A 27,201-nucleotide genomic window follows, 5' to 3' on the forward strand; every position below is an offset into this window, starting at 1 on the left:
TTCAAAGAGCACCATTTTCAAGCTGTAAGATGTTTTCGCGATGCTTCTTAAAAGTGAAAGTCAGCCCAGGAATCTTAATCTGAAAAATTTATTCTATTTTCAAAAAAAAAAAAAAAAAAAAAACAAACCAAAAAACAACCCCCCCAAAAAAATAACAAAACAAAACAAAACAACCAACAGGAAAAAAAAAAAAGAAAAACCAAGTAACTTTTGATTTTGTACTAACAGAACAAGATTAAGAACAAATTATTTTAATAACCAGAAAAATAACAAGATTTATAGTAATCTATTTCTGGCACTAATATTTATGCGAATAGGCAAAAACCACACAAGCCTATTCCGCGGGGGCAGCTTCAGTGTTTTCCTGCTCAGGAGCAGGTTCACTGCTGGCTTCTTTTCCTTCTTTGCTTCGTTTGGATTTTTTGTGTTTGTGCCTTCTGTGGCTGTCCCCTTCTTCACTGTCGTGACGGCGCCTGCTGTTACTAAATAAAAAGAGGGAAAATACACCTCCAGCAATTGCATGACACTTTGGCCCCCCTTCGTTAGAGTACTGAAAACTACAGCCTTTGCGTTCATACTTGAAAACTGGCACCTTCTCCTGTTTTGTTCCACATAGTAGTTGGATATCAGAATCAAGCTGAAGTGTTCAAGTAGTGTCGTGTACATTCACACACCCTGTATTTTTTATTTTTACTGCAATGTTTGAATAATTTTAGATTTGCAACCCATATTCTAATAGTAGTAATTCTAGTTATGTCACATTCCTACTAGTATCCCTAAAAGTTTAACTTCTTATTCACCCCCTCTGCCTGAATTTCTAATTCAGAAAGGATCAAGATGAATAATTCCTATGGAGTGAAAATAAGAGTTATTTCACTACATTCATGTGTTAATGCTGATGAATGTCAGCTTCACTCTACCTCTTTCTCACCCATCATTTTAGATTTTTTTTCCACAAATTTATAATTTCTATTCACTATCCAAGACAGCCACATGCATCAATATGAAGTTACCCTGCACCAACGCTGTCCACATTTTATACAGCAGACTTGTTCCAAGTAGTACATCTAAGTGTTTACAGTCTTTCCACAAAACTCCAGTTTGGGGTTCTTTTAAAAAAATATTTTTTAAGCTGGTTTATTATCCTGTTTAAAAAAAAAAAAAAAAAAAAAAAAAAAAAAAAAAAAAAAATCAAACCTTCGAGATGATTTGTGCCTCGTATCTTCTTTCTCTCTGTGTCTCCTCTCTCTGTGTCGGTCATCCTTCTCTCTGCTTGTCCTATGGCGGTCGTAGCCTCTTTCTGCATAGTCTCTGTATCTGTATCGTTCCTCATCACTGATGAAAAGAAGACCTTTTCAGGACAGTAACACTAAGCAGTATCTATATATATACATAAGAAATCTTTACACACTTTTGAGAAAAATGACCAAAAAAATCTTCATGTTGCTTCTGTGTTTCTAAACCAAAGCCAAATCCGCACCCTATGTTAAAAGGCTATTAAAGCTCTTTGCCTTATACTCTGGACTTACCAAGTCCTACAAGAAGATACAACATAACCAGGCTTATTTTTATACTATTAAGCTGACAAAAGCCAAGTGTTACATTCTTTCCTTCATGTTTCTTTGCTAACATTTACCATAAAAAAACCAAGTCTTTTCCCAGCTGCCTGGACAGCAGCAGATCAGACAAATCATGCAAGGAGAACAGCTCACCTCAAGAGAGCTTTGTCATGCACTGCAGCAGTGAGAATTCAAGTCAAAACAATTTTATCTGCCATAACTTGGATCTAGACGCCATTTCCCAAATGAGAACATTACATCAGTGATCATTACAGCCATGCACAAAAACCTCAGAGAAGGGGCGGATGCCTGAAGCAACAGCTTTCAATGAAATTTTATACGATTGTATCACGAAGAAAATAAAAAAAAATTAAAAATCAGCAATTTAGGGTAGCGTAGGGAAGCATCAAACAGAACTCAGAAACTCTGTTATTCTAAGAAACATTACAAATCCATACACTGAAATTAAGAAAACTACATCTCAAAGTTATGACTTACGACTAAGTAATACAGCTGCACTGATAAATGACTACATTAACATGATGCACTCACTACATCTCAGAGTGAGCAGCTCCAATCTGCTATGGCAGATCACAGGATGGCTGAGGTGGACAGGGACCTCTGGGTCCATCTGGGCCCACCCCTGCTCAAGCAGAGACATCTGGAGCAGGCGGATGCCCACGTCCTCCAAGAGGAGACTCTGCAGACTCTGGGCAGTCTGTGCCACTGCTTGTCACCTGCGCAGTCACACAGCTGCTCCACTCTTGGCACTGTCCATTACTACTTCTGTGACAGTGACCCAGGTGTCAATATCATTTCTTTAAGATCTCACTAAGGAATTCAGCTCACTGCATTTTGACCTTTATCACACTGACTGTTCAGTCCTGCTCAATCCACCTGGACACCAAGTTCTTTCCTTTAAAGGAACCTTTTCCTGGTTCCGGTCAAACATGCTCTGCTTTGTGGGATTATTGGCTCCAATAACCTCAGAAATATAGGTTCTTTTCTTTAAATTACTAAGGAGCAGCCATGAGACAGGTAAGATACCAATCAGACAGAGATCTGTACGTTTCAGAAGCAACTAAACGTTGCAAATTAACAGAACAGAATCAAAACCATACTCTTTGCAGAAGAAATCAGTCCAAAAAACCACTGCCTTTTCTCAAGGGGTATGCTGAAAAAATGCACAATTTCATCTGAGGACAGCAGGACAAAGAAGGAATAAAACACAACTGAGGGTTTATTTATAAAGCACATTTTGGTTATACTAATAAAGTAAAAAAAAAAAAACATCAAATTTTCTTACAATTCTAAAAAAATATATAGATTTTTTAAATTGAGACAACAACTGCCAAAAACATATAAAAAGAGTAATTTCTGAGCAGTAAAAAGGTAAAGATAATCCTTATCCCAAATCTCGCCATACTATTGCTTAAGTTTAAACAAAGGGAATTCAAATAAAAGCAATGCATCTGTGTTGTCTCCAGAATACTTCACATTCTCATAGCTCAATTTTTGAATGCACAAAATTGAAATAAACCTTCTTAAAATATGCATTTATGTATAAACAAAACATACAGAAATATTATGCCTGCCTGTTCAGTCTTTATTAAATCACTTCCACCTTCTCTGTGATTCCCAAACCAACTCATACGAGCTAAGGGCCTCCCATTTTCTTAACACAGCCATGTGGCAACAGCTTTGCTGCAGATGGTGGATAATTTAGTCACATAAAAAAAAGTTGAGGCCTGCTCTTCCCCCTCCTTTGCAGATAACTCTGGCAGCAGCACAGAGATTTCTCTGGGCCTGGAAGCTATTAAGGTTCATTTCAAGCACCCTTGAATGACCAGGCTCCTTTCTGGCCTTCAATCAAGCTGTCTGAGAAACAGATGTTTAGATTGGGCTGAGTTCTTAGAAACTGACCCTGTAATGCAGCACATGCGCACAGGAGAGGACATCACTGCAATAATTTTGGCATCCGTGCACATGGAAAAGCTGCTTTCCTGCATCTAGTTTGGGCCTTTAGCTAACAAACATCGTGCAAAAAAATCTTGTCTCTCAGTTGAAGTCGTTTGCGTTAACTCTGGGTGTTCTCATTTCCTCCAGCATAAAACCATTAGCAAAAACAATCAGCTTAATAGCTCATGTATATTTTTCTGCAAAATTCAAATTTAACAATAAAAACTGAGAAAAGCAATCTAGACGTCCACTCCAAAATATTTAGCAAATATTGAAGAAAATAAATATGAATAAATCTGGCAAGCCAACACAACTCTATGGAGTCACAGAAGGTTCAGCACTAAATGCCTTCTGTTTGTGCGCATGAACTGCAGAATAGCTGCACCTTTTTTTAAAAGCAATTAGGTTTGAAAGCCTGAAGAGTAATAATTATCCATCTGAAAAGAAATTTTAAAAAAATAAAATTGTTGTTGGCCTTAAAGTAAGTTTTAAAAAGTTTCATTGGACAGATTGGTATCCAGCCAGTGCAAATGACTGAAGTACCCATCTCTGCAGCTCACAACACCGTTAATTACGGACAAATGTTGTTCCGTATTGCTCGTGGCACTGAGATGGCAACTAAGACTCATTAAATACTTCTGCAGGTTTTTGTACAACAACTGAGGTGAAAGAGAGCAGAATATCTCATACACAGTGCTTAAATCCCACCTTTACTCTGTATTAAAACAAATTACAAACAACTTGGACGTATACTGTAGCTTCTCCATTTCTGTTTTACATTTAGAAATTGAATTTCAGTTTCCAATTGTAAAGGGAGCAAGGGAAGAGGCCACACCCTCCATCTCTTGGAATATACAGATGAACATTGGACTTTAACACTAAAGCACATGACATAGCAAGGCCTCAGGGCTTAAAACAGAGCTGCAGCATGTTTGAGACGTTGCACTGACCTGTTGAACGCGCTTGAGGATGGGCTGTGATCTCGGTCCCTTTCCCTGTCTCTGGTACGTTCTCTGTCTCTGTCTCGGTCCCGGTCCCGGTCTCGATCCCGAGATCGATCTCTGTCCCGCTCCCTGTCCTTCTCTCGCCGTGCATAGTAATCCCACTGTTTGCTGCTGTCCATAAGACTAGACCATGAAGGAGCAGAACCTGCAAGGTGCGGAAAGGTGACTAAAGAAAAAGACGCCGGTATTAGAAAGAACAAAATCAGATACCATAAGAAAACTGTAGCACTTATGTGTGAAAGCAGACGTTTGTTAGCCTCCTTCAAAGACATTTTCCAATCTTTCCCTTTCAGGTAGAAATTAGTTTTGCGCAAACTCTGCATTTTTTCCACGATGCTAGTAAAGGCCTCAACACTCCTTTAAACACTCCTTATGAAGAGATACAGAACCAGGTAACACAGTCCACAGAAAAACTAAGGAAATGAGGCATACAGCTATTTTTACTCTCAGTGTTACTGATATTAGTTACTCTCAGTGTTCTCTTCACCACACTTTTTTCATCACAGAACATAATGGTAACTTTAGAGATTTGTCCACAGACTCACTCTGGAGAGAAGAAATAACGCTCCTGATCACATGCTGTAAGATGCTATTTCTAACAAAGACTCATCACAATCACTATTACTGCTAAACCAGTGCAGTTTCAGAAAATGAAGTGTATTGTTCAAAGACTAAATGCTTAAGAAGTTAAGAAGGAAGTCACAGCACAACACAGTTATGGTTGTCTCACGGTTACCTCTCCAGGTAACCAGCAATAGCAGAATAGATGTGCTCCTCCCTTGCTCCTCGCCAACTCAGATGTAATAAATAGCTCTAATCTTAATGCCCCAATTGTTTTGTCCTGCTTTCCCCCTCCAGAAGTCCCAGGGATGCATCCTATTACTGAAAAATAAGGGCTGAAGTATTTAACTGGAAACAGCACTCTCTAGTGGGCATAGAGAGGCCGCAAATTCCAACTTCCTGCTTATCTGATTTCCTACCAAGTGATAATATACTGTCCAACAAATAGCTGGAGTTCCCCTTCATTATCTATAATACCAGAACAATATTCACTCGATTCCACAGCGCTGTGAAGTGACATTAATCATATAATTAATAGAAACACTACTCAGTAACATAAGTACATTACTAATGCTGTATTTAGTACTTCCCAGCTCTCTCTCAGCTATGTTCAAATTGCCCTGCCTATCACATCTGGAGCATGCCTGCCCCAGAAACCCTTGGCAGGCAGAAGCTCCCATCAGCAGTTTGCCAAATGTCTGAAGGAGTAATACAAAAGACCTTTTGAGCAGGCAACACAGCAGGAAAAAAACACTTCATTGTTAAAAAATACATTTGCAATGAAAAGCATTGTAATTTTTTAAAAAAGCATTTCTATGAAGGTTTGCTTTTAACAAAATGCTTGACGCTGCTTCACTTCAGAGCTACAGAGAAAATGAGGAGTTAACAGAAAAAAAAATACCCTAACACAACAGTTATACACTGCCAAAACTGACATTCTTCTAAGGAAAGGAGCCAGAAATAGCAAAAAAACAGCTGGACTTTAAAGACTGCTAATTTCCTTGACTTGCCACTATGTCAACAACATACGTATGGTCTACAAAGTTTGAACACACTGGCTGACACAATATTCTGATCTGAAGTGTGAACTTCAGCTTGACTCTAATTGCACACCACCAAACAATTACCTTTTTTTATTAAGGGTATTATAAACTGCTATGATGAATCCAGGTTACTCCTTCACACCTGCAGTAATTCTCATCAGAAAAAAGCATGTCACTGTCACTCCAACAACACTGAGATAAACCAGTTATGTGTTACTCTGAAAATACAGCGTATGTCCTATCTAGATTTCCACCAGTAATAATTTACAAAGCACAAAGATTTTAAGGGAGTGCATTTTCTAAAATAAACTGGTGTTCCATTGTGGCTTTCCGTATGCATCCATTCTTCTAATATTTTCAACAAAAAAGAAAAAATCATTTTTAACATTCTTATCATTTGAAACGCTGGATGTTGGAGTGGAATGTATCCTCAGTAAGTTCACTAATAACATTAAAGTGGGAGGTGCTGCAGACTCCTTGGAGGGATGAGAGGCCTCGCAGAGGGATCTGGATATACTGGAGCACTGGACAATCAGCAACAGCAGGACGTTCATTCAACAGAGGAAAATGTGGGCTGCTCAGCTGGGATGGAGCAATGTCAGACACAAGCAGAGGCTGGGAGATGATTGGCTGGGAGCAGCTCAGAAGAAAGGGACCTTGGGGCGCCAGGGACAGCAGCTCAGCATGAGCCAGCACTGTACCCTGGCAGCCAAGAGGGCAAGCCATATTTTGGGCTGCATCACACCCAGCTAAGCTAGCTGGTAAAAAGAGGTGACTCTCCTGCTACATACAGCATTGGTACATCCTCACCTCAAATACTGTGTGAAGTTCTGGGCTCCACAATAAATGTGCCTAGAGGGAGGCAACAAAGGTTGTAAGACATGTCCTGTAAAGAGAGGTTGAGGACACTTGGGCTGTGCGTTCTGGACAAAAAGAGGCTGCCTGAGAGATGACCTTATTGCTTCCTGCAGCTCCCTGAAGAGAGGAAGCAGAGGGAGGTGCTGAGCTCCACTCCTGGGAACCAATGATAGAAAATGAAAGAGTGGTACAAAGCTGTTCCAAGAGAGATTCAAACTGGGCATTGGGAAACATTCCTTTACTGTAAAGATGGTTGAACACTGGAACAGGCTTCCTAGAATGGTGGCTGACGTACCAAGCCTCTTGAATACTGACAAACATTTCAATCTCTTTAACATCCCTTCCAACACAAGCCATGCTGTGATTCTATAAGAACTTGAAAAGTGGGTCCACAAGAATGTAATGAGATTCAACAACACCCAAAGTAAGATGCTGCAATTGGGTCAGGGCAATTCCCAGATGTGTGTGCAGAAATGAGAAGAGCTCACTGACAGCAGCACTGTGAAGAAGGTATTATGGATTCCGGAGGAGAACTCACAAAAAAAGCCCAGAAAACTACATAGAAAGCTGGACTTAAGTCAGCAGTGCACACTTGCAGCCCAGATGTCAACCATAGCCTGAGATGCATCAAAAGGAGAGGTGGCCAGTAGAGAGTAGGTGACTGTTTGACTGTTCCCCTCTAACCCACTCTCATAAGGCCCGACTTGGAGCACTGCACCCAGGCCATGGGCCCCTGGCACTAGAAAGAGAAGATGATCAGAGGGCTGGAGTACCTCTCCTACAAAGAAAGGCTGAGGGAGTTGGGCTTGTTCAGCTTGGAGAAGAGAATTATCTGGTGAGATCTCACTGCAGCTTTCCACTGCTTGAAGGGAGCTTACAAACAGGAAAGGATCAACTTTTTCATGGGCAGATAGTGACAGGACAAGAGGGAATGGTTTATAACTGAAAGAGAGGAAATTTAGATTAGGTGCTAAGGAAAATCTTTACTCAAGGGGGTGGCATGGTACTGAAACAGACTGCTCAGAAAAGCTGTGGATACTCCATCCTTGGAGGCATTCAAGGTCAGGTTGGATGGGGCCCTGGGCAGTCTGATCTGATAAGTGGCAGCCCTGCACATGGAAGGGGGTTGGAACTCAGTGGTCTATAAAGTCCCTTCCAACCTAAGCCATTCTATGATTTTACACAATAATGCCCTCATTAATATGGTTTAACTTTTGGTTAGCCCTGAAATGGTCAGACAGTTGGAAGAGACTACCATTGTAGGTCTCCTCCAGGTGGACTATTTTACTCCATTTTGATTTTAAAGTTTAATTCTGAATTTTAAACTAGGAAGAGAAGGAACTTGAAACAGACAGCCAGTAGTTTTCCAGATGCGTAGTGTCACAATATAAGGCAAAGCATTAATACATTTTCTCTGTGCCTCAAAAAATACTGTCTCTGGAACTGTTTCTGTAGTGCTAAATTCATTGCATGTACACATTTTGTAAAGAAAAATTCAGAGCACTGAATAAAAAAAATGCTTCAGGAAACAGCAACAATCAAGATGCTTTACCAGCAAGCCAAATGCATTGTATATACTGAGAGATGACAAAGGTAGCACTGACTCAAGAAAGGATTTAAAAACAAATTGAAGAAACTGCATTTGATGCAGCAGAAGAGCACAAAGGTAAGATATTCTTGCAGCTATACCACGGCTACTATGCTACATTCCTATTGAGATTGCAGTGAGAAAAATGGCCAAGTCTAGGATAAAGACACCAAGGCATAAGATGAGTAATTTTAATAAGCAGAAGAAAGGCTAGTGCCTTAATCAGGGCCTGTGTTTTTGCTATGTGTTTCATACACCCATCTTTCCCTGCCATCAAACATGCTGACTGCTAAAGAAGGTAACAGGTTGAGATCCAGTGGAATCAACTAGTAAATAAGTATCCGCACTAATTCTCTGTAAAACAATCATCTGTACTATACTGCACCAGTAAGTTCTCAATTTACCTAATTTACACTGAGAACACTGGTAAAATATAAGGCAAAATTCAAACAGGGTATGGATCACGTTGTGAGATGAGAATGGTGAAGGTAAGACCTTCATCTTTCACTGGAAGGATACCCGCAACAGCAACCACCTGCCACTGAGCCTCTACAGATCCCAAAACCCATATGAAGTCTGAGTTTAGAGACAGACAATTGCTTTGTTCATACATGAAAGTTTTTGCTACAATAGAGATGCCAGATACATTGGGAAAGAGGAGGTGCTCATTTTCTCCCCATTTGGGAAAAATTATCAGCTGAAAAGAAGGATTAAAGCTGGTCTAAATACAGTATTATACCAGAACAAGTGCTCCATGCTCACAGCCAGAACAGGCGATTTTTTTCTGCCCAGAATTAGCTTAACCTACTATTGCTACCATACTGCTATTTTGCTAACGTAAAAAGTAAAATGCACAATTTTCTGCAAGAGCCTCTGCTGTATAAATGTATTACAGATATGAGGTGATATCACCTGTATGGTTCCACAGAGGCACTTATCCACTCATCTCCACCAGAAAATATTTTGAGGTTTTTTTGAGGAATGGTCCTAACAAAAACTGAGGATTATTTTCACAAAGATGAATTCCAGACTAAGATGTGGCAAAGAAAGCAATTAGGCTCAATCATGAATTAAGTGCTGACTTAATTAAGCTGTTTTTTTGCTTCTCTCATGTCAAAGGCACAAAATGATGGCAGAAGTATTTTTTAATTTGAACTCATAACTGGACAGAACATATTGCTTGTTGTGTTAAGGATCTTCCTGTGAGAAAGATGCAAGAAAATTCTTTAAGACTTTACTCCTCTCTTCTCAGCAATATAACTCCTCATTTAAACTTTAGAGTTCTAAGAAACCCATTACTCCAGAAAACAAGGGGCACTGTAAAGTCACTTTTCACTTTGATTAACCTATCACACATTATGACTGACATCTGCATGGGGAATTTCAGCTTGGAGATGTTACTTAACACATTAGACGACTCAACTTTTAAAAGCTTCTGCTGCTTCTGTCAATTTTCATGACTTTATAAGGAGAGAGATGAAGAAAGGAGAGATGTGAGAAGGAATGAAACTCATCTGCTAAGGAAAGTAGGTAAAAGCCTAAGACAAAACATCCACATGTTTCAGCAAATCTAAAGAATACTAGACAGTAGTCTGTGGCTGGAAATTAATTCAAGTAAACCAGGATCCTCTGTTTGCTCAGACATGCTCCAGAAGCTCAGAACACTGTAAGAGCTGAGTAGATAGAAATTTTAAGACCAAATGACTGTAGTATATCAGGAAACATAAATGAAAATAAATTCGGATGAGATGCACAACTATCCTGTGGGAAACTTTAAAGCACACTCAAGAAAAACAGAATTAGTAGCAGCAGGAGCATTCACATCTTTATCTACTAGAATGCATGAATTAAAACATGCTCCATCTACTTATCTTTTTCTCAAGAACTAAGACCAGCTCAGACATTCATTAACAGTCACTATATGAACATTAGGAAACTAAGGATGTCATGCTTCTATAACCAACCAAGGGGAAAAAAAATAATAATCATGTGGCAGAGTGATAAGGATTATGAATCTTCAAAACTGTAAATCAAACTCAGGGTGTTAAGAACTGTCCACAGTTATAAATGAACATAAATTTAAAAAAACAGCAAGTCCTTTTTTTTTTTTTTTTTTTTTTTTTTCTTCTCCAAATGGGTAAAGAAATCAATTACCTTCCTTGTCATTGAGCTTTTTCTTCTCCTTTAGAAAATACTTCAATGCTACTGGCTGGAGGCTAAGGGAGGAAGAGGAACTGACAAAAACCTTGACTTAAAGTTTTTTACTAACAGATCTAATTTCCAGTGAAAAAAAAACCTTCAGAAAACTGCAATAACTTGAGAAAGAATCTGAACAAGACAGACCACATTACAAACTACTCTTTAATTACCTTTTCTACATAACACTAAGTATTCACATCCCTCAACTAGGAAACGTGCCTAACTTGTCTCATTGGACAAGCTGTAAATACATCATTTCCTCCTTCAGAAGAAAGAGGAGGAAGAAATACCCCGAATTTTTCTTAGCACAGAAGAGAAGTTTAAGGCATGTATGCCAATATTTTGTTTGCTGGCACGACCACAATGACAGTCATCTTTAGTATATCAGTACTGCAGTAACATTAACATGCCACCCCTCCCCCGTGAAGGCCAACATAAAAAGACACATTTTCATGTTTCTGTAAGTATTTGACAGAATAGGAAATTCTATCAAAAGACATTCCAAAGTGAAAACTGGAGACTGCCTATCAGATGCAACATACGTACTTTCGACTATAAGACTCTCCTTGAGTCTTAGACTTATAGACTATAAGCTCTCCTTGTGATACTCTGCATGGCTTTACCTGTTAAAACTTTGGGAAATTAGTCAACAAGACCATGTTAGATGTCTCACTCAGCTCTACTTTTTCCCAACTTCAGCAAACATGGTTGTTTTTGCTAAAAAAGCAGTCAGCATAAAGCAGCTGTTCATTTACTTCAAGAGTTCTTTAATGCATAACAAGCTTCCAAGCATGAACGCAAACACTTAGAAATTGATCAGGATCCCTGAAATGCTAACAAAGTACCATTTGCTACTCACTAAACTTATCTAGCTTCAAGAAATTACCATTAACAAATGTTATTTTTAATACCTTCTAAAGGCTTGTAAATATTTGGGAGGTACACTATAGGAATGTTTGATCTGTGCTGAACATTTCTGTATCCCTCCCTGAACAGGACAAAACTTTCCCTACCATTTTGCCTTCAAGAAGCCAAGATCTAAGGAACAAATAGCAAGGAGACAGAAAAATCAGCGGGAGAAAAAGACCAGGCAGATGCACTGAAGGCAGCATTAGTGACTGGCTACATGTTCACCTTATATTCTCCCATGTGGGCCAAATCAGGAAGATGACATTTCAGTATTTCAATTACTTTCTTTTACTGAAGAAGCAGAGCTGTATGCTAGATAACAGTTCTCAACTCACTGCTAAGCTCAGTGAACTTCCATTTGATTCCACACAATGGAACTTCTATTCCAGTTCATCTTCATTATAAAACCAGAAGATTATATTTTTCAGCATCAGATTTTTTTCCATCACATTCACCAAAACAGAAAGAAAATCAACTTCTGCAACAGGCTACAAAAAGATCACAATATCTCAGACAAACAATTTTTTTAAAGAATATTTGCATCACTTAGGATTTCTCAATTATTGATCTTCCTGGTTAAAATTCTGACATACTTTTCAAGACACATATCAGCATACAAATTAAGTAAGCAAAAGAACAGAGCTTAGGAACGGCTGATACATCTGCAACAGTATCTACTGGTCACAACGGCAGGCAATGAGATTTCATAATGAATTTCTGAAAGGACCTGTTTAGTTAGACTCACAGCTAAAATCCTGGTAAGCATTGAAAACAATTTGACAGCACACTAATAAAAGTTTTTGAAAGCCAGCAAACTTACTCACCACCACCGTATGAAAATGCACGAACAGAACGACTGTCATAGCCAGAGGAATGTCCACTGTTGAGAAGAAAATACATGTAAAATTCAGTATTACCATTAAAGCTAATTCCACCAAAAGACACACTCTTAGTACTATTTCACAGAATTGTTACCATCTTACAGACTAAAAGAAGATATCTGTTGTAAGTTAAGTATTCCATTCTGAGCATTACTAATTAAGAAAGCAATCAAGCATTACTTCACAGTTTAATAAAGAAGATGACAACAGCATTCTCTAACCTCTTCTTAAAATTAAAAAAAAAAATAAAAATCCCCATATATTCAAAACAAATATTACACTGGAACTGTTCTTTTCTATGTTCTAGGAATTTTCTATTTCAAATATTGATTATATCACATTACTGCAAAGATATTGAACTTAATGTACAATTGCTTGGAAGTGCTTCTTCTGTGAATGAAACCATTCCCATTCTTTCTGTTAACAAGTAGGTATGTGAGCATATCTAAGAACAGGTGGACTTCAAATGTGTAGTTCTATAAATATAGTATTAAATGAACTACATATTTTCTATTGTGACTCCTTTCAGAGACAGCCAACTCAAGTAGGTGAAACTAGGAAGGTTAAAATGGATGATATGTGCATAAGACATAATTCAAACACAAAATTCTTTCATGATTTTTTACCACTTCCTACATAGCTTGAATAAATTACCTATGCCATATTTAAATTGAATGCTATTTCTGTTCCTGAAGGCAGTGTAGTATTAAAACAAAGAAAACCAAGTTTGGGGTTAGTTTGGTTTAAAACAAACAAACAAAAAACCAAAGGTAGAGAAAGGCCAATGCAACATTGCAACATCTAACAGTATATGACGTAGTTCCCAAGCACTACAAGAAACTAGATTTTTTCACACTGTATTTCAAAACCAACGTAAATATTTACTCAAAGTAATTAAGTGACTACTGCTTAACAGGAGACACAGTCACAATAACAGTCAGTATGAAAAACAAATTTACTTTCATGCACAGTGAATGTATACAGTTTTTTTTTTTTCTGAATTAAATCAGAAGTGGATTTTCTCTAATATCTGCCCTCATCATCCTGCAGCAAAGACATTAACAGAATTTTCAATTTCAAAGGAACAGACACACACACCTTCTTCCAGTGAAATCGAATAGACTGAAAAGAGGCTTGCACCATAGTAAGTGAACTTTGTGTATAACCTGGCTTGGGCCCTACATCATAATATAAATACTTTTCAAGAGCTGAGCTGACCACTTTTTTCCCCCCCTTTTAAATTTTTTATTTTATTTTACTATATATACATACATATACATATATATTTTTTTCCAACACCTTTTAAATGTGTGTGTGTACATTATATACATACATATATATATATATATACATACATATATATATATATACACACACACACACATATATATATGTACATATATATATATATATATAGTTTCACCTACTTGAGTTGGCTATATACATTTGTATATATAAAAATACCACTAAGCCTATCAAATCTGTGCATTTACAAACAGTATAAATAGTATAAATACAAATTTGGATTCTGACAAACTCCTGTATTTCCTGTAGCTTACAAGGGCCGAATTGTTTAATTGTGTTTAGGGGATACAGTGCATATGAGGTGAACTACGAGGTTAACCCAACTCAGCCTTCAGATGGCCAAAGAATACTCTAACAACTGTTGCCTTAACTTTTGTCTTAAGTCTTGACACTGATACAGTATCATAACAAAACTAGCTAAGTGGTCATGTAACCTTCTCAAAAGAATATTAAGTATGAAAGACATGAGACTAGTAACATTTCTGGAAATATACTGTAAAAATTGGAAACCGTCTCTTCACTGTTAGATAAAACTCACTGAGTAGTCTAAGAGTCGTCACTAACATCTGATTTATTAGTTACAAAACACTGATAGATTGCTTTATAGGATTTCCAACAGATAATCACCTTTCTATGGTGGGTATGAGGGAAGGTGGAGGACCGCCAGGAGGTGGTGGAAAGCCTGTAATAATTTATTGGGGGAGGGGCAGGGGGAGATGGAAAGGAGAACAACACAAGAGAACTGAGTTCGGCATTTCAGAGAGCACAGTGCAACAAACTGTTTTTCAGTTTACTGTAAACAAGCTTATCTGGTAAAATTGAGAACTGCTTTCCAGATTAACAAAGGCAAGGTGTTAAATATCAGTACTTTAAATCAGTGTATTAATCTTAAAAAACACAGAATTTAGAAGCATAGGAAAATTCTTGAGTAACAACCAATGCTTTATAAACAACAATCACACTTGTTTTCTGTGTAATAGAAAAACTGAATGGAAAGTGAAGGAGGAAGTACACAACTTCTAAGAAACGAGGTAGGCAAGAGCTTTTTCATAGTTCTCTGCCTTTGTGGACTAAGTCTACATCTATGCACATAGCTTAGTATTTCTAAACTTTTCCTCTGTATTTAACTAAAAAGAACTCAATAAACTGTACATCATTAAGTGTTTACTTTTTAATCAAACGTGGAAAAAAAAAATGTAAGCAACTTTACCTGGTGGTGGTACTGTTATTGGTATACCTAAAATGATAACAAATAAAGTATCAGTTACAGTAACAGTGCTTATCACTTGCAGACCTAAAATCAGACTGAATGGGTAGTTATCTATACATCTAAGATCAGACTGAGCTATCACAACACGCATTATCAAGAGGAGTAACTTATTTTCTATGTTTCCAGATTAAGATCTGATATTAACACCTATCGTTAACCTTTTATGCAAGCCATGCACAATTCAATCTGGCTTCTTAAGCTCCTACTCTTCAGAATCTTATTTAATTAGAAGCAAAAATAGTGTAGAATGAATCTGTCTCAAGATTAGAAGTCAATTCATAACCCTAAAATGTTAAGTATCCAGAAGGAAAGTAACATCCTACAGAACTTATTTGCTTTGATTTATATTCCATAAATAGATGAAAGGAAATGCAATTGGCCCCTGACCCTTAAAGGCTTAGCATGGGAAATACTATGTCAACATGGACAAAATATTCTGGCAACAAGAAGAATTACCGACTTTTCAGTCAATGCTATGCCACTCTGCAATTAATCATTCAGATGCTACTTGAAGGGGAAAAAAATGCTTAGTAATCTATTTTCTTAAAAACATCTGGGAAGTGAGAATCCTTTGATACAAAAACATCCAAAAAGTGTTGCAACTCTGCTGGTTTTCTTGCTTGCTTGTTTTGCAGGTAGATGCCAAAAAGAAACTTCATTCTAAAGGCAGCAGTAGTTTAACTAGGGCAGTGCCAGTTTTAGTTCACTGTGGCAACACTCCTCAAACTCCATAAAACATCCCAGAGATAAAATTACTGTATCAGACTTCTGTGTAAGTGGGTTCTGAACTGAAATGCACAGGAACCAATCAGAACACTTCCAAGGGGCGCTGGACCACATTTGTGATCACAATACACAAAGCTACCTCATTTGCTTAACTTCTCATACATTTTACACCTTTGACCACTGTGCTTATTAACCTTGCAATTTATTTTCCCTCAAAAACTGAAGTTATGAAGGCCTTGCCACTCCTGAACAACAAAAACATTTAGCAGGTTATAAAATCAATTAGTATTAAAACCAAGGTGTTCGTGCTCAGATGCCCAAAAATCAGCCTTTCAATGAGAGCACAATTCCAACTTCTCTGAGGAAACTAAGATGACTTAAAGAAAACAACCACATCTTAAAGCCAAGATACTTTTTCCGGGCATAAACATGCAGATATAAGTGTTTAACTATTAGGCAGTCAGCTTAAATACAATCATTTGACAATCCACGAAAAATGTATCCACTACCATACACAGTAATGTGGAAGATTTTGTTTAACTAAACTTCTGTTTTGTCTTAAGGCAACATCAGCAACAACCTAAACAAGAGGTACAGCTTTTTGCTGATGAGATCACTGATACAGGAGGGAATATTACAGAAAATCCTCTGTAAGTTTTAAAATCAGCCACGAAAATCTTTACAATTTTTGTCCAAACATTAAAATAATAACTTCAATTTAGGCATATGAATTTTTTCACAACACCCCAGACCATCTTCCAGAACTGCTTTTTAAATGTGAATTTAGAAGATATTTGAATATGTTACTGGCAGTTTGAAGTATGTTCCATTTACATGCATTTCAACAAATGAATCAGGCAATTACAGAAACAAAACAAAACAAAAAATTCATGAACTTCAAGTAAGGGAAAATTAGCAATCTCTAACACTTCACTCCTTCTATTAAAGCAGTGAAAACATGCTTGAGGTATGAAAACTTACCTGAAGCATCAGACAACTATTTATTTTGAGAAATGAGGAAAAAAAAAGACTGCAATACTGAGCCAGCACAGGGACTAAATCAGCCCAAGAAGCAGATTCAGCACGGATCACGTCCCTAAGACAAACTGCACAGCAGCATCACAAAGATACATATTCCTGTTTGTGTCAAAAGCAATCCGAGTAGCATCAATACAGAATTTTACTTAATGTACTCAGAATTGCTTTCAGGATACTCTACACCAACCTACTAACTCAAGGCTAGTAAATGGTTGCAGAACACCAAGTAGGTTTCGCTGAAGGAAAGCAATGCCACACGCTCTATGATGCAGAGCAAGGTATCAAGTATGGCAATGCTTGACACCATACTCCAAGTTAGCTAACCTATGTAGTAGCCCAGAACACTGCAATACAGCCTAACCTGGAATAAAAACTTCTTTCACCACACTAAACTAAGACAGATTTTCTTATTCAAATGAAAAAAACATACAGTTACTAGGTAAGCCCCGGTATAAATCTAAGTAGTCAAACTTCCCAAAGTTATGCAGCATAATTTTCATACCTGAGTAGCTCTCCTTCTAATCCCACAAATACAGACTGTACTTTAATTATATTCTTAAACTACAGCACATAAAACAACATTTTGACCCATTAAATTCTGTTCAACAGAAGCATCCACTTTCTTCTTTAGATTTAAATTAAACCAACACAGCAGTAAACCAAAAAAACAACAAAAAACCCATCTTTTTGCTACAGATAGTGGTCTCTTAAGAGAATTTGAGAATCTTCTGTGTTTGGCAATTAGAATTCCAGAACTCCTTCCTCAAAAAAGATGTGAATTGCAACAGTGAATGAATTCAGAACAAGAGACCAAACTTCAAAGCAGGATCCTTTTTCAAAGGAGCTTTTAGAGGATGTTTTATATTTGGAATACTTAAATTTCTGGCAAGTAGTCTCAGTTTAATATTGGGTAAGAGTGCGTTTTTTTCCCTCTCCCTTCACTGAACCTAGGAGGGATGGCAGATTCTATTTTAGGAATAACTTTGAAGATAAAGAGCTGGCAACAGCACAATTAAAATAGAGGCCTGAAGAAACCAAACCCACAGATCTTAATTGTTATTTTCGAATCCACTTGAAGCATGGAAGGCTGTTGAAAGAGACTTTCTGAACAAGTGTTTGTCATAAACCTGTTCTTAAACCAGAAGACAAAAGCCAAACCTGGTTGCTAGATTTGTAGCATGCATGCATTTCTTTCACCTTTAAAAAGCTGGACAGGTAAGGAGTTTCGTAAGAATAGCACAGCACACCTATGCAAAAAGTTGCATAAAGATATCAAGTACTAAACTAGGACTCTAACCGAAAGAATAAACCACCTTACATCTTGCAGACATATCTAAGGAAAGAGTAGAACACAAAATTCTGAAATTCTGCATGTACATTTAAATCAGCATGGAATGTGCTATCTTTAATTCATTATCATCAGCCTCTTATTTTCCAAAGTCTGTGTGGGACTGAATATTTACCTGGAGGAGGAATCAGAGGCGGAGCAGTACTAACAGTTGGAGGGGGTGGGAGGAAAGGAGGTGGTGGAAGGTGAGTAGGTGGAGCTCCTGGAGGGAAAAATGGAGGTGGCTTGGTAAAATTGTCTACTTCAGGATTAGATCGTTCTGAAAGAACCTGTAAAATATCAAACTGCAGTTACAATTGCTACGTAAAAAGCGTAGAAGATAGTTTTCTTTTTTCCCAGTTACTCTATCAGGGAAGTATTATGCACCTAAAAGGCCATATTCAGATAGTTTAAGTTCTACTCCAATCCCTATGTTCAGTGTCCCATACTTGCCGAGTACCTCTGAGAAGAAAGGCCAACAAGGAACAATAAACATTGGATTTTAGAGAGAATATAGGCCATCTGAATTATGGCCCTAACATCATCCTTCTTTTATATTTAAAGGGAAATACTTCTTTAAAAAAACTATCAACATTTAAAGAATGAAAAAAAAAAACAAAACAAACCCAAGATTTTAAATTACTTAAACACTGTGAGAAGTTCAGTTGAAAAACACAATGAAGTGTTTTCAACATAAGTACCACAATCCATTTTCATTATTCAAAATCAAACAAGCTGGGATGGAATGCAGCTAGCAAAGCAAACTTGATTCTTCTACACAGTTTAGTCAGGAGAGGATATTGAGGGTTCAACCTTAATGCATTCACTCGTTGCCTCAAGGTAACCCAAGCCCATAAAGCCTAAAATCATAAAGACAACTAATATAACTTATGGTAAAATAGTACTGCCTTATTTATTTATTTATTTAAAGTACAGTCAACTATTTTCTCCTTAACAACATGTTTTAGAACACTATGTCTTAAACTATGTGTGAAGAAGATTTCACTTGCAGCGTAAGTCTGGCCAGAATAGGAAAGGAATACATAGTTGATGTATTTGTCCTTGTCACATAGTAAAAAGACCTACTATAGACCATCTAGTCTCCTGAAATGTAGGTCTACAATATTCTCATATCCTTTTAGGAAGCAGAACTTCCAAAACACTAAACATTTTATCTTTTTATATGTATCAAATAATCCATATCAGTATATTTCAATTGCCACAACTTTCTTCTTGAAAATAAAAGTACTCTTCTATTTCTCATTCATACAAATTGGAGTATTTTAATCAGAAGCCAAGGAGAAAGCAAAAATGTTTTTTAGTTGAAGATAGTATAAATCTGCAGTATAAAACCTGTATGTTGCTGTTTTCATTAGCACGTCGTCGTCCTTCTACCCTGCTGATAGTGATGGTCTGTCCAATCACATCAATTGCGCCAGATAATCGCCTGCAACACAGGACAAATCAGAATACTGAACAAAATCGCTCGTCATCCCTCTCATCTCAGAATATACAGTCTCTATACCAAAAACGAAGTATTTTGAAATTTATTCTTAAAATAAATCTTGCTTCACACTCAAAGGAACGTTAGACCAGTTCATACTTTTCAGTTTTCCAAATGCAAAATGTCTCTCCCAAGCAGTCCAAAAACAGTTGCATAGCTAAACATTGTGTTCACCTTAAAGAAGCAGGCAGCAGAAGACTTACCTTAATGTCTCCCTTACTCAGATGGGAAGCAGACTAAGAACATCTACTTTAGAAGTGGTTAACAATGGATTTTTGGAGAAAGAAAGGAGAAGTGGCATCAACATACATTCTTTCCTTCCTGGTTTTCTGCCAGTCAAAAATCCAGACTATCCATATAATTTGACCACTCTGTTTCATATGCCCTGATAAACATGCATTTGCACAATCTCTTCCGAACCCCCTTGTAATTTTAACCTTGGGATCATACCTTTTTCAGCCTGACAATTGTATTTAATGCCCTACAGACCTTGTGTCAAAAAAATTAAATAATGAAAAAAAATTCTGTTGCCTGGCATCATAGTATTCCTGGTACTTCTGTTACATCTCTTCCCCAGGCTGAACTAATCCTCCCTCTCCTCATCCAAAAGTGAGGAACTTCCATTACTTGGTTCTCCTTTTTGCACTTTTCCACTGTAACCCTTCTGACATGACCAACAGAATCACTGATAGTATACAGATCCCAGAGCACCATGGCTTTATGAACTGTTAGCACTACTCTTCTCATTCTGACACCTACTGATGAAGATAACTACTATTGTATTTGCTTATTTCGGCTGACACTGGAAGTTCAACTGACATTTTGTGAAGTAGCAACAATTAATTCCATGAACTCTTTCCCAACTGTTAACAGGTAATTAGAGTCCATTAATATCTGCACAGATTACTAGGGTTGATTTTTCCAACCCTTTTCCCCCTCCTACTCTTTTTCCTCATATGATTCCTTACAGATTAACAATTTTCCCTAATAAAAACTAAATTGACTTGGAACCACCCATATTGATGAAAAAGACACAGCCCCTCAAAGGACAACATAAATGAGAAGTTTTCCAATTATAACATCCCACTCCAAAAAAAAAAAAAAAGTTGGTTTTTTTTCAGCCTAAATTTTGCAATAATCAACACTTGCTTTCCCAATCCACCTCATCACTCCTGCATAGCATTCCAGCAAAGCTGTACTACATTTGGTTTATATTTTGCTATTAATAACTAAATTGCAAACATGGATGCTATAAAACAATTGCTAAACCAATCAGGTTTTATTACAAGACAAAAGAATTGTAATTTCATTTACAAGTGAAATTTTGTACAACAAGATAACTTGGTTTCAGTCTTCACAATAGCAGACCATTTGCTCTCAGAGTTCTATGACTCCTCCATGACTGATACCTTCTCGAATGATCTAAAATCTTACCCATGAAAACTTCAATTTTCTGTAGTTTTAGGCCCTTTTGTATACTAGATGACTCTCTTCTAAAGCAAGAAGTCTCCTCTCAAGGGACCCACTGCTTGGCCCACTGTATTCTACGAGCTTCCATTTGGAAGCAATATACTCAAAATCAAGGCTGTTCCTGTCTTGCATTATTTGCACATGGTCAGCAACCCTTGGAATCAAGGCTGAAAACACACACATAGGACACTCACTCAAGAGTATTGGGCATTATGTACTAAGTGCACCAACACCAATACTACAATATTAATTTTTGCTTGAGAAGCGGTCCAAGTACAACACCACGATATCAACGGAAGCAAATCTAGACTATCGTCAGTTGGTTGCTGGACATTAGTTTAATGAAATGAGCAAGGCTTTTGATTAATTTTTTTTAGAGTCTGATGTGTACGCCTACACTCTACTTGATCTCATTGGTGTTTAACAATTTTTATTATATGTATATGTATTACGATACCAATGGTTCTTTACAACAGCCAAAAGATATTACTTCTTTAATGAGGGATAAGTTGTACTCTTAATTTGAAGTTGACAAATTATCTATTTCCAATACTACAATGCTATTTTGTTAGTAAAGCATGAGATCCTTTGAAAGAAGGTATGTATTCATTTGCAAATGGAGCAGCAGATGACACCTATATCAAAAACAACTTCTTCACTGAAGTAAGAGAACCATCTGACATGTCCAGCATGTAAATGTTGAGGGGCTTTTTAAGAGGGGCAAATTTGAAGCTGGTACATGCAGAAAATTTCAAACCAATCATTATCTGGCTTAACGATAAGAAATTAAGCAGTTTCTTGCTCAGTGTTGCATGCAAAGAAAGAATGGACTTGGTTCTCCCTTTTTCCCCCTTATACAATCAGGGCACCTGGGATACAGATGCAATTCCAGTGAATACACCCAAACATAAAAAGGCAATCCACACGTGTGGGAAGCATACAGCAGAGTTCACACAAAGTACAGCTTAAAAGGAACATTCCAGCCACTCAGTGAGTGATTTCACTCTAATTTGCAAACAGTTATTTACGAGCTATTCATATATGAATAATTCCCTCCATAGAGGCTTAATTCATAAAGCCATCTCAACCTCAGATGGCAAGCAGAGGTTTTACCAGCAAAAAGAAATAGGAAAAGGACAAAACTTTAAAAATACATAATTTCAGAAATCACTTCTCATCTCCATCACATATAACATACACAGTGAACTGGTTTTTGAATTATTACTGTTCAGAATTCAGAAGTGGTCAAACTACTGCATGCCACTTTTATTCACTAGACTGCAGAATTAAGATTTATACTACACTTCACAAATCTGTATTTAGCATGTTCTTGTGCTCCTTTTTATCCTATTCATGCTTTTTATCATCTTCCTCTGCTTGAGTATATTCTCAATTTTTTCTGAGCTCACTTACTGCTGATGGATATAATTAACATGCAACAGATTTAATAGAAAAGGTAAGATTTTGATTTTATATACAGGTCATTCCTTAAAAATAACTCAAGAAATTTTTCATCATTTAGTCATGTAAAGACAGCTCACAAAACAGAAGAAACTCATATTTTTTCAAAGTAAGGACATCACAAATCCATTTTATATAAAAAGTCTATGTGGAGAAAGGCCCAAGCACACAGAACGCTGAGGAATAGCCCATTATATCAACAGGCTAATTTTTCTTGAAGTAAAATCCAACTGCATGTAAAAAAAAAAAAAAAAAAAAAAAAAGCATAAAAGGAAGTAAAATAAATGAGAGTTTCTGATAGAACAGTTAGGTGATAGCTATTCTAAGTATTACTGGGTTGATAAAACACTGATTTTCACATCCAAATAAATTTTCTTTTAATTAAATTTCTACATTTTCTTCTGCTACTAAAGAAATACTATCTTGCAAACCTTGAAAAATGATGTAAGGAAAAGGACTGCTACAAAATGGTACAGAATGGTTAGGACAGTTCTGAAATGTGTCAAATTCTCTCCATGATGTAGAAAACTTCACATTCGGAAGAGATTCCTTCAGTTTTGAACCTTGACTGTGACCACACATAAAATGAATCTTAATTAACTACTTTAAGTGAACATTCTATTCTATACCACACTTTCACATGCATATGATGTGCATTTACTAAACCACTTCCATTATGTTCTAAGTCCTTCTTCGGGATTACGTGATACCTTAATCTACTCAACAGCTCCAAATACCAATGAATCATGACAAGAGATTTAGGTTTAATTCTAAAAAGCTAATAGCTCAGATTAAGATGGCGAGTGACTACTTATAAATCCAAGGAAACCTCCAATGTTCACATACGCAAAAACACTTAATTTTTCTTTGAAATATTTAGAAATATTTCAGTGCTATTTCAGTGAAGTACTACTTTTTATTAACTGATGGGCAGCTGATTCAATTTTGCAAATTGCAGCTTCTGTACTGGTCATGAGTAACACTCCTGGTTGACCTTGGAGAATTTTTTTGGGGGGTGAGAGCTCAATTTAAACCACTGTCACATCTACCACACTCAAAAACAAACAAAAAAGCATAGCCTTCTATTTGTCCTCTAATTTCCCACTGAAGGGAAGTATGTGCTGCAATATCTATGCAAAAAATTATCCCTGAAGCAATGATGCTACAGCCCTGACTAGTAAATAGGGAATTAAAATGCTAAGTAAGGATCATGCCTTGATCCATTTTTTCCTTACTTGAATTTGGGTGACTTGACCCTCCTGTTTTATTCCTGACACTTTCTGATGCCTGAACTGGCATTTCTGGAGGCAGTGCTCGTCTCTGACTGAGGAGAGGCATTCTTTCTGGCGAGATAAATTGTCTCTTTCTGTGTCTCTAATCAGCTCTTTGTATTCCTCCTCTACTTTCTAGCTCCTTACCAATTCCTACACCAATGTGATTGTATCCAGTTGCACCAGTTTTCCCTCTTTCACCAAATACATCAACTAATGCGAAGCCGAAAGACATTTTACTGCTACATGAGAAATGCTTCGAACAATTTCATAACAATTTGCTATTGCAAATACCTTCTGGCATAAAGGCAGTTATTTTAAACTACCACAGAGATGAACTGTTGAAAATATTCTACCTACCAAAAATAAACTCTTCATTGAAGAAAAAAAAAAATAATCAAATTCCATAAAACTCCACCTAGCTGTAAAGAAACCAGTAATACAATTTTTATAGAGAATAGTAACTGTATTGTGGAGAATTTACTGAAGTATATAAATCACATAGTCAAGACATACTCAAGGCAGAGCTAGTTTTAGACTTCTGAGCAGCTCGTGTTCTTTCAAAATCTCTTCCAACCAGATGGTAGAAGTACTTTCTCTACACAGGAATTATTTTAAGCCAATGTATCCAAACGAGTAGATATTAAAAAAAAAAGCTGTAAAGAATTCAGCATTGCCACTGTAATAACCTATAGTGACAGTACTCAGCCTAAACATATACAAAATTGTCTAACAACTGGAACGCACAAGTGATACAATTGAAAAAAATTATTTTGTCTCCTCTTGAGCTACTTACTAAAAGTATGTAAATAGATACTAATCTTGAACTTAACAAGTTTGTTGCATACAAACTGTTCTACTTCCCTTGCCAATGACTTAATCTGCACAAAAGCAAAACTCCCATATGAGATCAGTCCACAACTAAAGCACAAGCATGGATTCGTTCTCAGCCAAGTGCCGGGTATCAAACAGCCACAGCTTTCAACTGAGGACAAAACTTATTAAAGCCTGGGGCTGGAGAAGAAACTCTAGTAAGGAAATTATTTCAAAGGAGAAGTAGTAAAATATTCAAATACGAAGAGCCTAAAGCTACCTCACAGGAAGGAGACTGAGTTACAGGAATCCTTTCAGATTTTGAAGTCATTGTTGCCCAATTCAGTTTTGGTTTCCTGAAAAGGTGTGTTAGCTAATACTCACCTAAAAACACTAGCTACAGACATTTTGTTGGCTCATCTCATTCTACACAAAATGTAGTGTCAGTACATCAACATCTGGATTTTTATATCTCCTCTCTTGCTTGGTCCTGCTGATTTTTCCCCATACCTTCTACTTTCTCTTTTCTGAAGCAACAAGAAGGTAATACAGCATTCTTGCATAAAGGTGATTGAAAGCAAAAAGTGATTAGCATTGTTCTTCCTATCACTTTAACCTATTACAGAAAAATATTCTGCTTTTTTCTACAAGTGCTCTTGAAACACAGAGAAGTAACAGTACAAAAAAGTTATCTGATCTTGAGTTACAACCACTTAACTGACCTGTTTGTAGGAATTCCTGATTTGAATAAGGCAGGAGGAGATGTGAAATCAGCTTTGGTCGACTGCACTGCCAACTCTTTCTCCAGATTTCCAGTTCTGCCCTGCTGTACCTTCAAAATAACATTTTATCATTAGTTTGTTTTATAATTAGGTTAGTCACAGAAGCATAGTAACCTCAACAGTCACAACACAGCACATAACCAACACAAAAATGAAGTCCAACTTTAAACCGATTTAAACAGAATGACCAGCACAGCACAGCTAATGAAATTCTATATTCTGTAAAGATACATTATTTAAAATATGTAAGAAGGAAAGTGCCAGAGAACCATTTAGGAAAAAATAGTGGTATTATTTATTTTCAAAGTATTTGCTTTGGACATGAACAACAGATTCAACTGATTTTCTTGAAGAGTTTCCTGTACAAACAAAATAATACCTGAACTTCTAAAGAAACAAAATGATTTAAACAAAAATCATAATAACAGAAATATCTTACACATTTAACACCCAACAATACAAGAAACAGTCTTAACAACACAAAAAAAATTAAAATCCTAAAACCATAAAAGCAATATCCCCTTATTTAACTTGTATATTTAGATATCAGGGATGTAGGTAAGTAACAGTTTCAAAAAACAAAACAAAACAAAACAACAACAATATATGCCAATTACTACATGGATATCTAGCTAGTTCACTCATGGTATAATGTCATATAGGCTCTGTTGTCACAGCTTTTGTATGTAAGTGAAATACCAAGCTTTGGCAGAACCTCACTTTTGATCATAGACAGCTGTGTTCCACATCCAGAAAAATGCACATAAGTATTTAAGATTCCTTAAAAATAGAATTAACTGTAGTATCTACAAATATGAAAATCTTATAATACCAGAGTATGTTGTGTTTAAGTACTTAACTGAAAAATCCATAAGACTTCTACTAATTAATAAGTAATTTGGAAAAGTAGGAGACTGTCTTATCAGTTACAGAAGATTAATTCAAACATACCAGGGAAACTAAGTGAGATTTTATATTTCAGATGGGCTGAAACAATTATAATTATTAAATAGTTTTGTTATGGATATTCCTTGCAAAATTCACAAGAAACTCTTTCTTCAACTCAGAAACTCTTAGAAACTCTTACAACTCAGTTTGTTGTAACCCTACTGTTTGATCACTGGTCTTCCAGAATCTCCAAAGAGATAGAAAAGGATGAGTTTTGGTTTGGAATACTTTTCTCTCTTCTTTCAGGGCAACAGTTCAAAAGCATTTGACAGCATTATCAGTCATCAGCTACAACAGCAAACCGTAACTCCCACTGTCCAGCATTTCCACTACTCCATAGCACTATTATTCAGACAAATGAGGAAAGCAAGCAGCTCCAGGAGATTCTGATCTGTTCTTGCTAAGATAATGTTAAAATGACTGGAAATCTGATGTAGCCTACGAGGGAAAACCAAAATACCAAAAATACCTATTGCTACACATAAGTGTTACAAAATAATAACAAAAGGAGGCTACAGGAAAAAAAAAAACCACAAAAGCCATAATTTACAAAAGCTTCTCAGCACATCCGTATAAATTCCTTAATCTGCATAAACAAATGCACTACAACTGAAAATACATCGTTGCGTAAGGAAAAAAAATGTAAATTTGTTAGTACACCAGGCCACTAACTCACATACTTGTAAGGATGACAAACAAAGCAACGCTTTTTAATTAGCATTTTG

At 36.7% G+C, this 27,201-nt stretch overlaps 1 protein-coding gene across 8 annotated transcripts in view; it reads right to left on the minus strand.

The window, feature by feature from the left end:
* Positions 1 to 334: 334 nt before the first annotated feature.
* The window catches only part of FIP1L1 (factor interacting with PAPOLA and CPSF1), a gene marked incomplete at both ends in the record, with an annotated part of 38,123 nt that continues 11,256 nt past the window's right edge, over positions 335 to 27,201 (minus strand). For 2 of the 8 annotated variants that reach the window (XM_079534328.1, XM_079534324.1), the window contains 9 exons: positions 335 to 482; positions 1,198 to 1,335; positions 4,469 to 4,688; positions 12,505 to 12,560; positions 14,494 to 14,548; positions 15,077 to 15,103; positions 18,364 to 18,517; positions 19,581 to 19,674; positions 25,469 to 25,578. In XM_079534328.1, coding sequence (XP_079390454.1) covers positions 335 to 482; positions 1,198 to 1,335; positions 4,469 to 4,688; positions 12,505 to 12,560; positions 14,494 to 14,548; positions 15,077 to 15,103; positions 18,364 to 18,517; positions 19,581 to 19,674; positions 25,469 to 25,578 — 1,002 coding nt within the window. Of the gene's footprint in view, positions 483 to 1,197; positions 1,336 to 4,435; positions 4,689 to 12,504; positions 12,561 to 14,493; positions 14,549 to 15,076; positions 15,104 to 18,363; positions 18,518 to 19,580; positions 19,675 to 25,468; positions 25,579 to 27,201 lie in introns of all 8 variants that reach the window. The other 6 variants (XM_079534330.1, XM_079534325.1, XM_079534329.1 and 3 more) reach the window with 5 other exon arrangements.

Source organism: Tetrao urogallus (genome assembly GCF_951394365.1).
Source record: "Tetrao urogallus genome assembly, chromosome: 4".
Lineage (NCBI taxonomy): Eukaryota > Metazoa > Chordata > Aves > Galliformes > Phasianidae > Tetrao > Tetrao urogallus.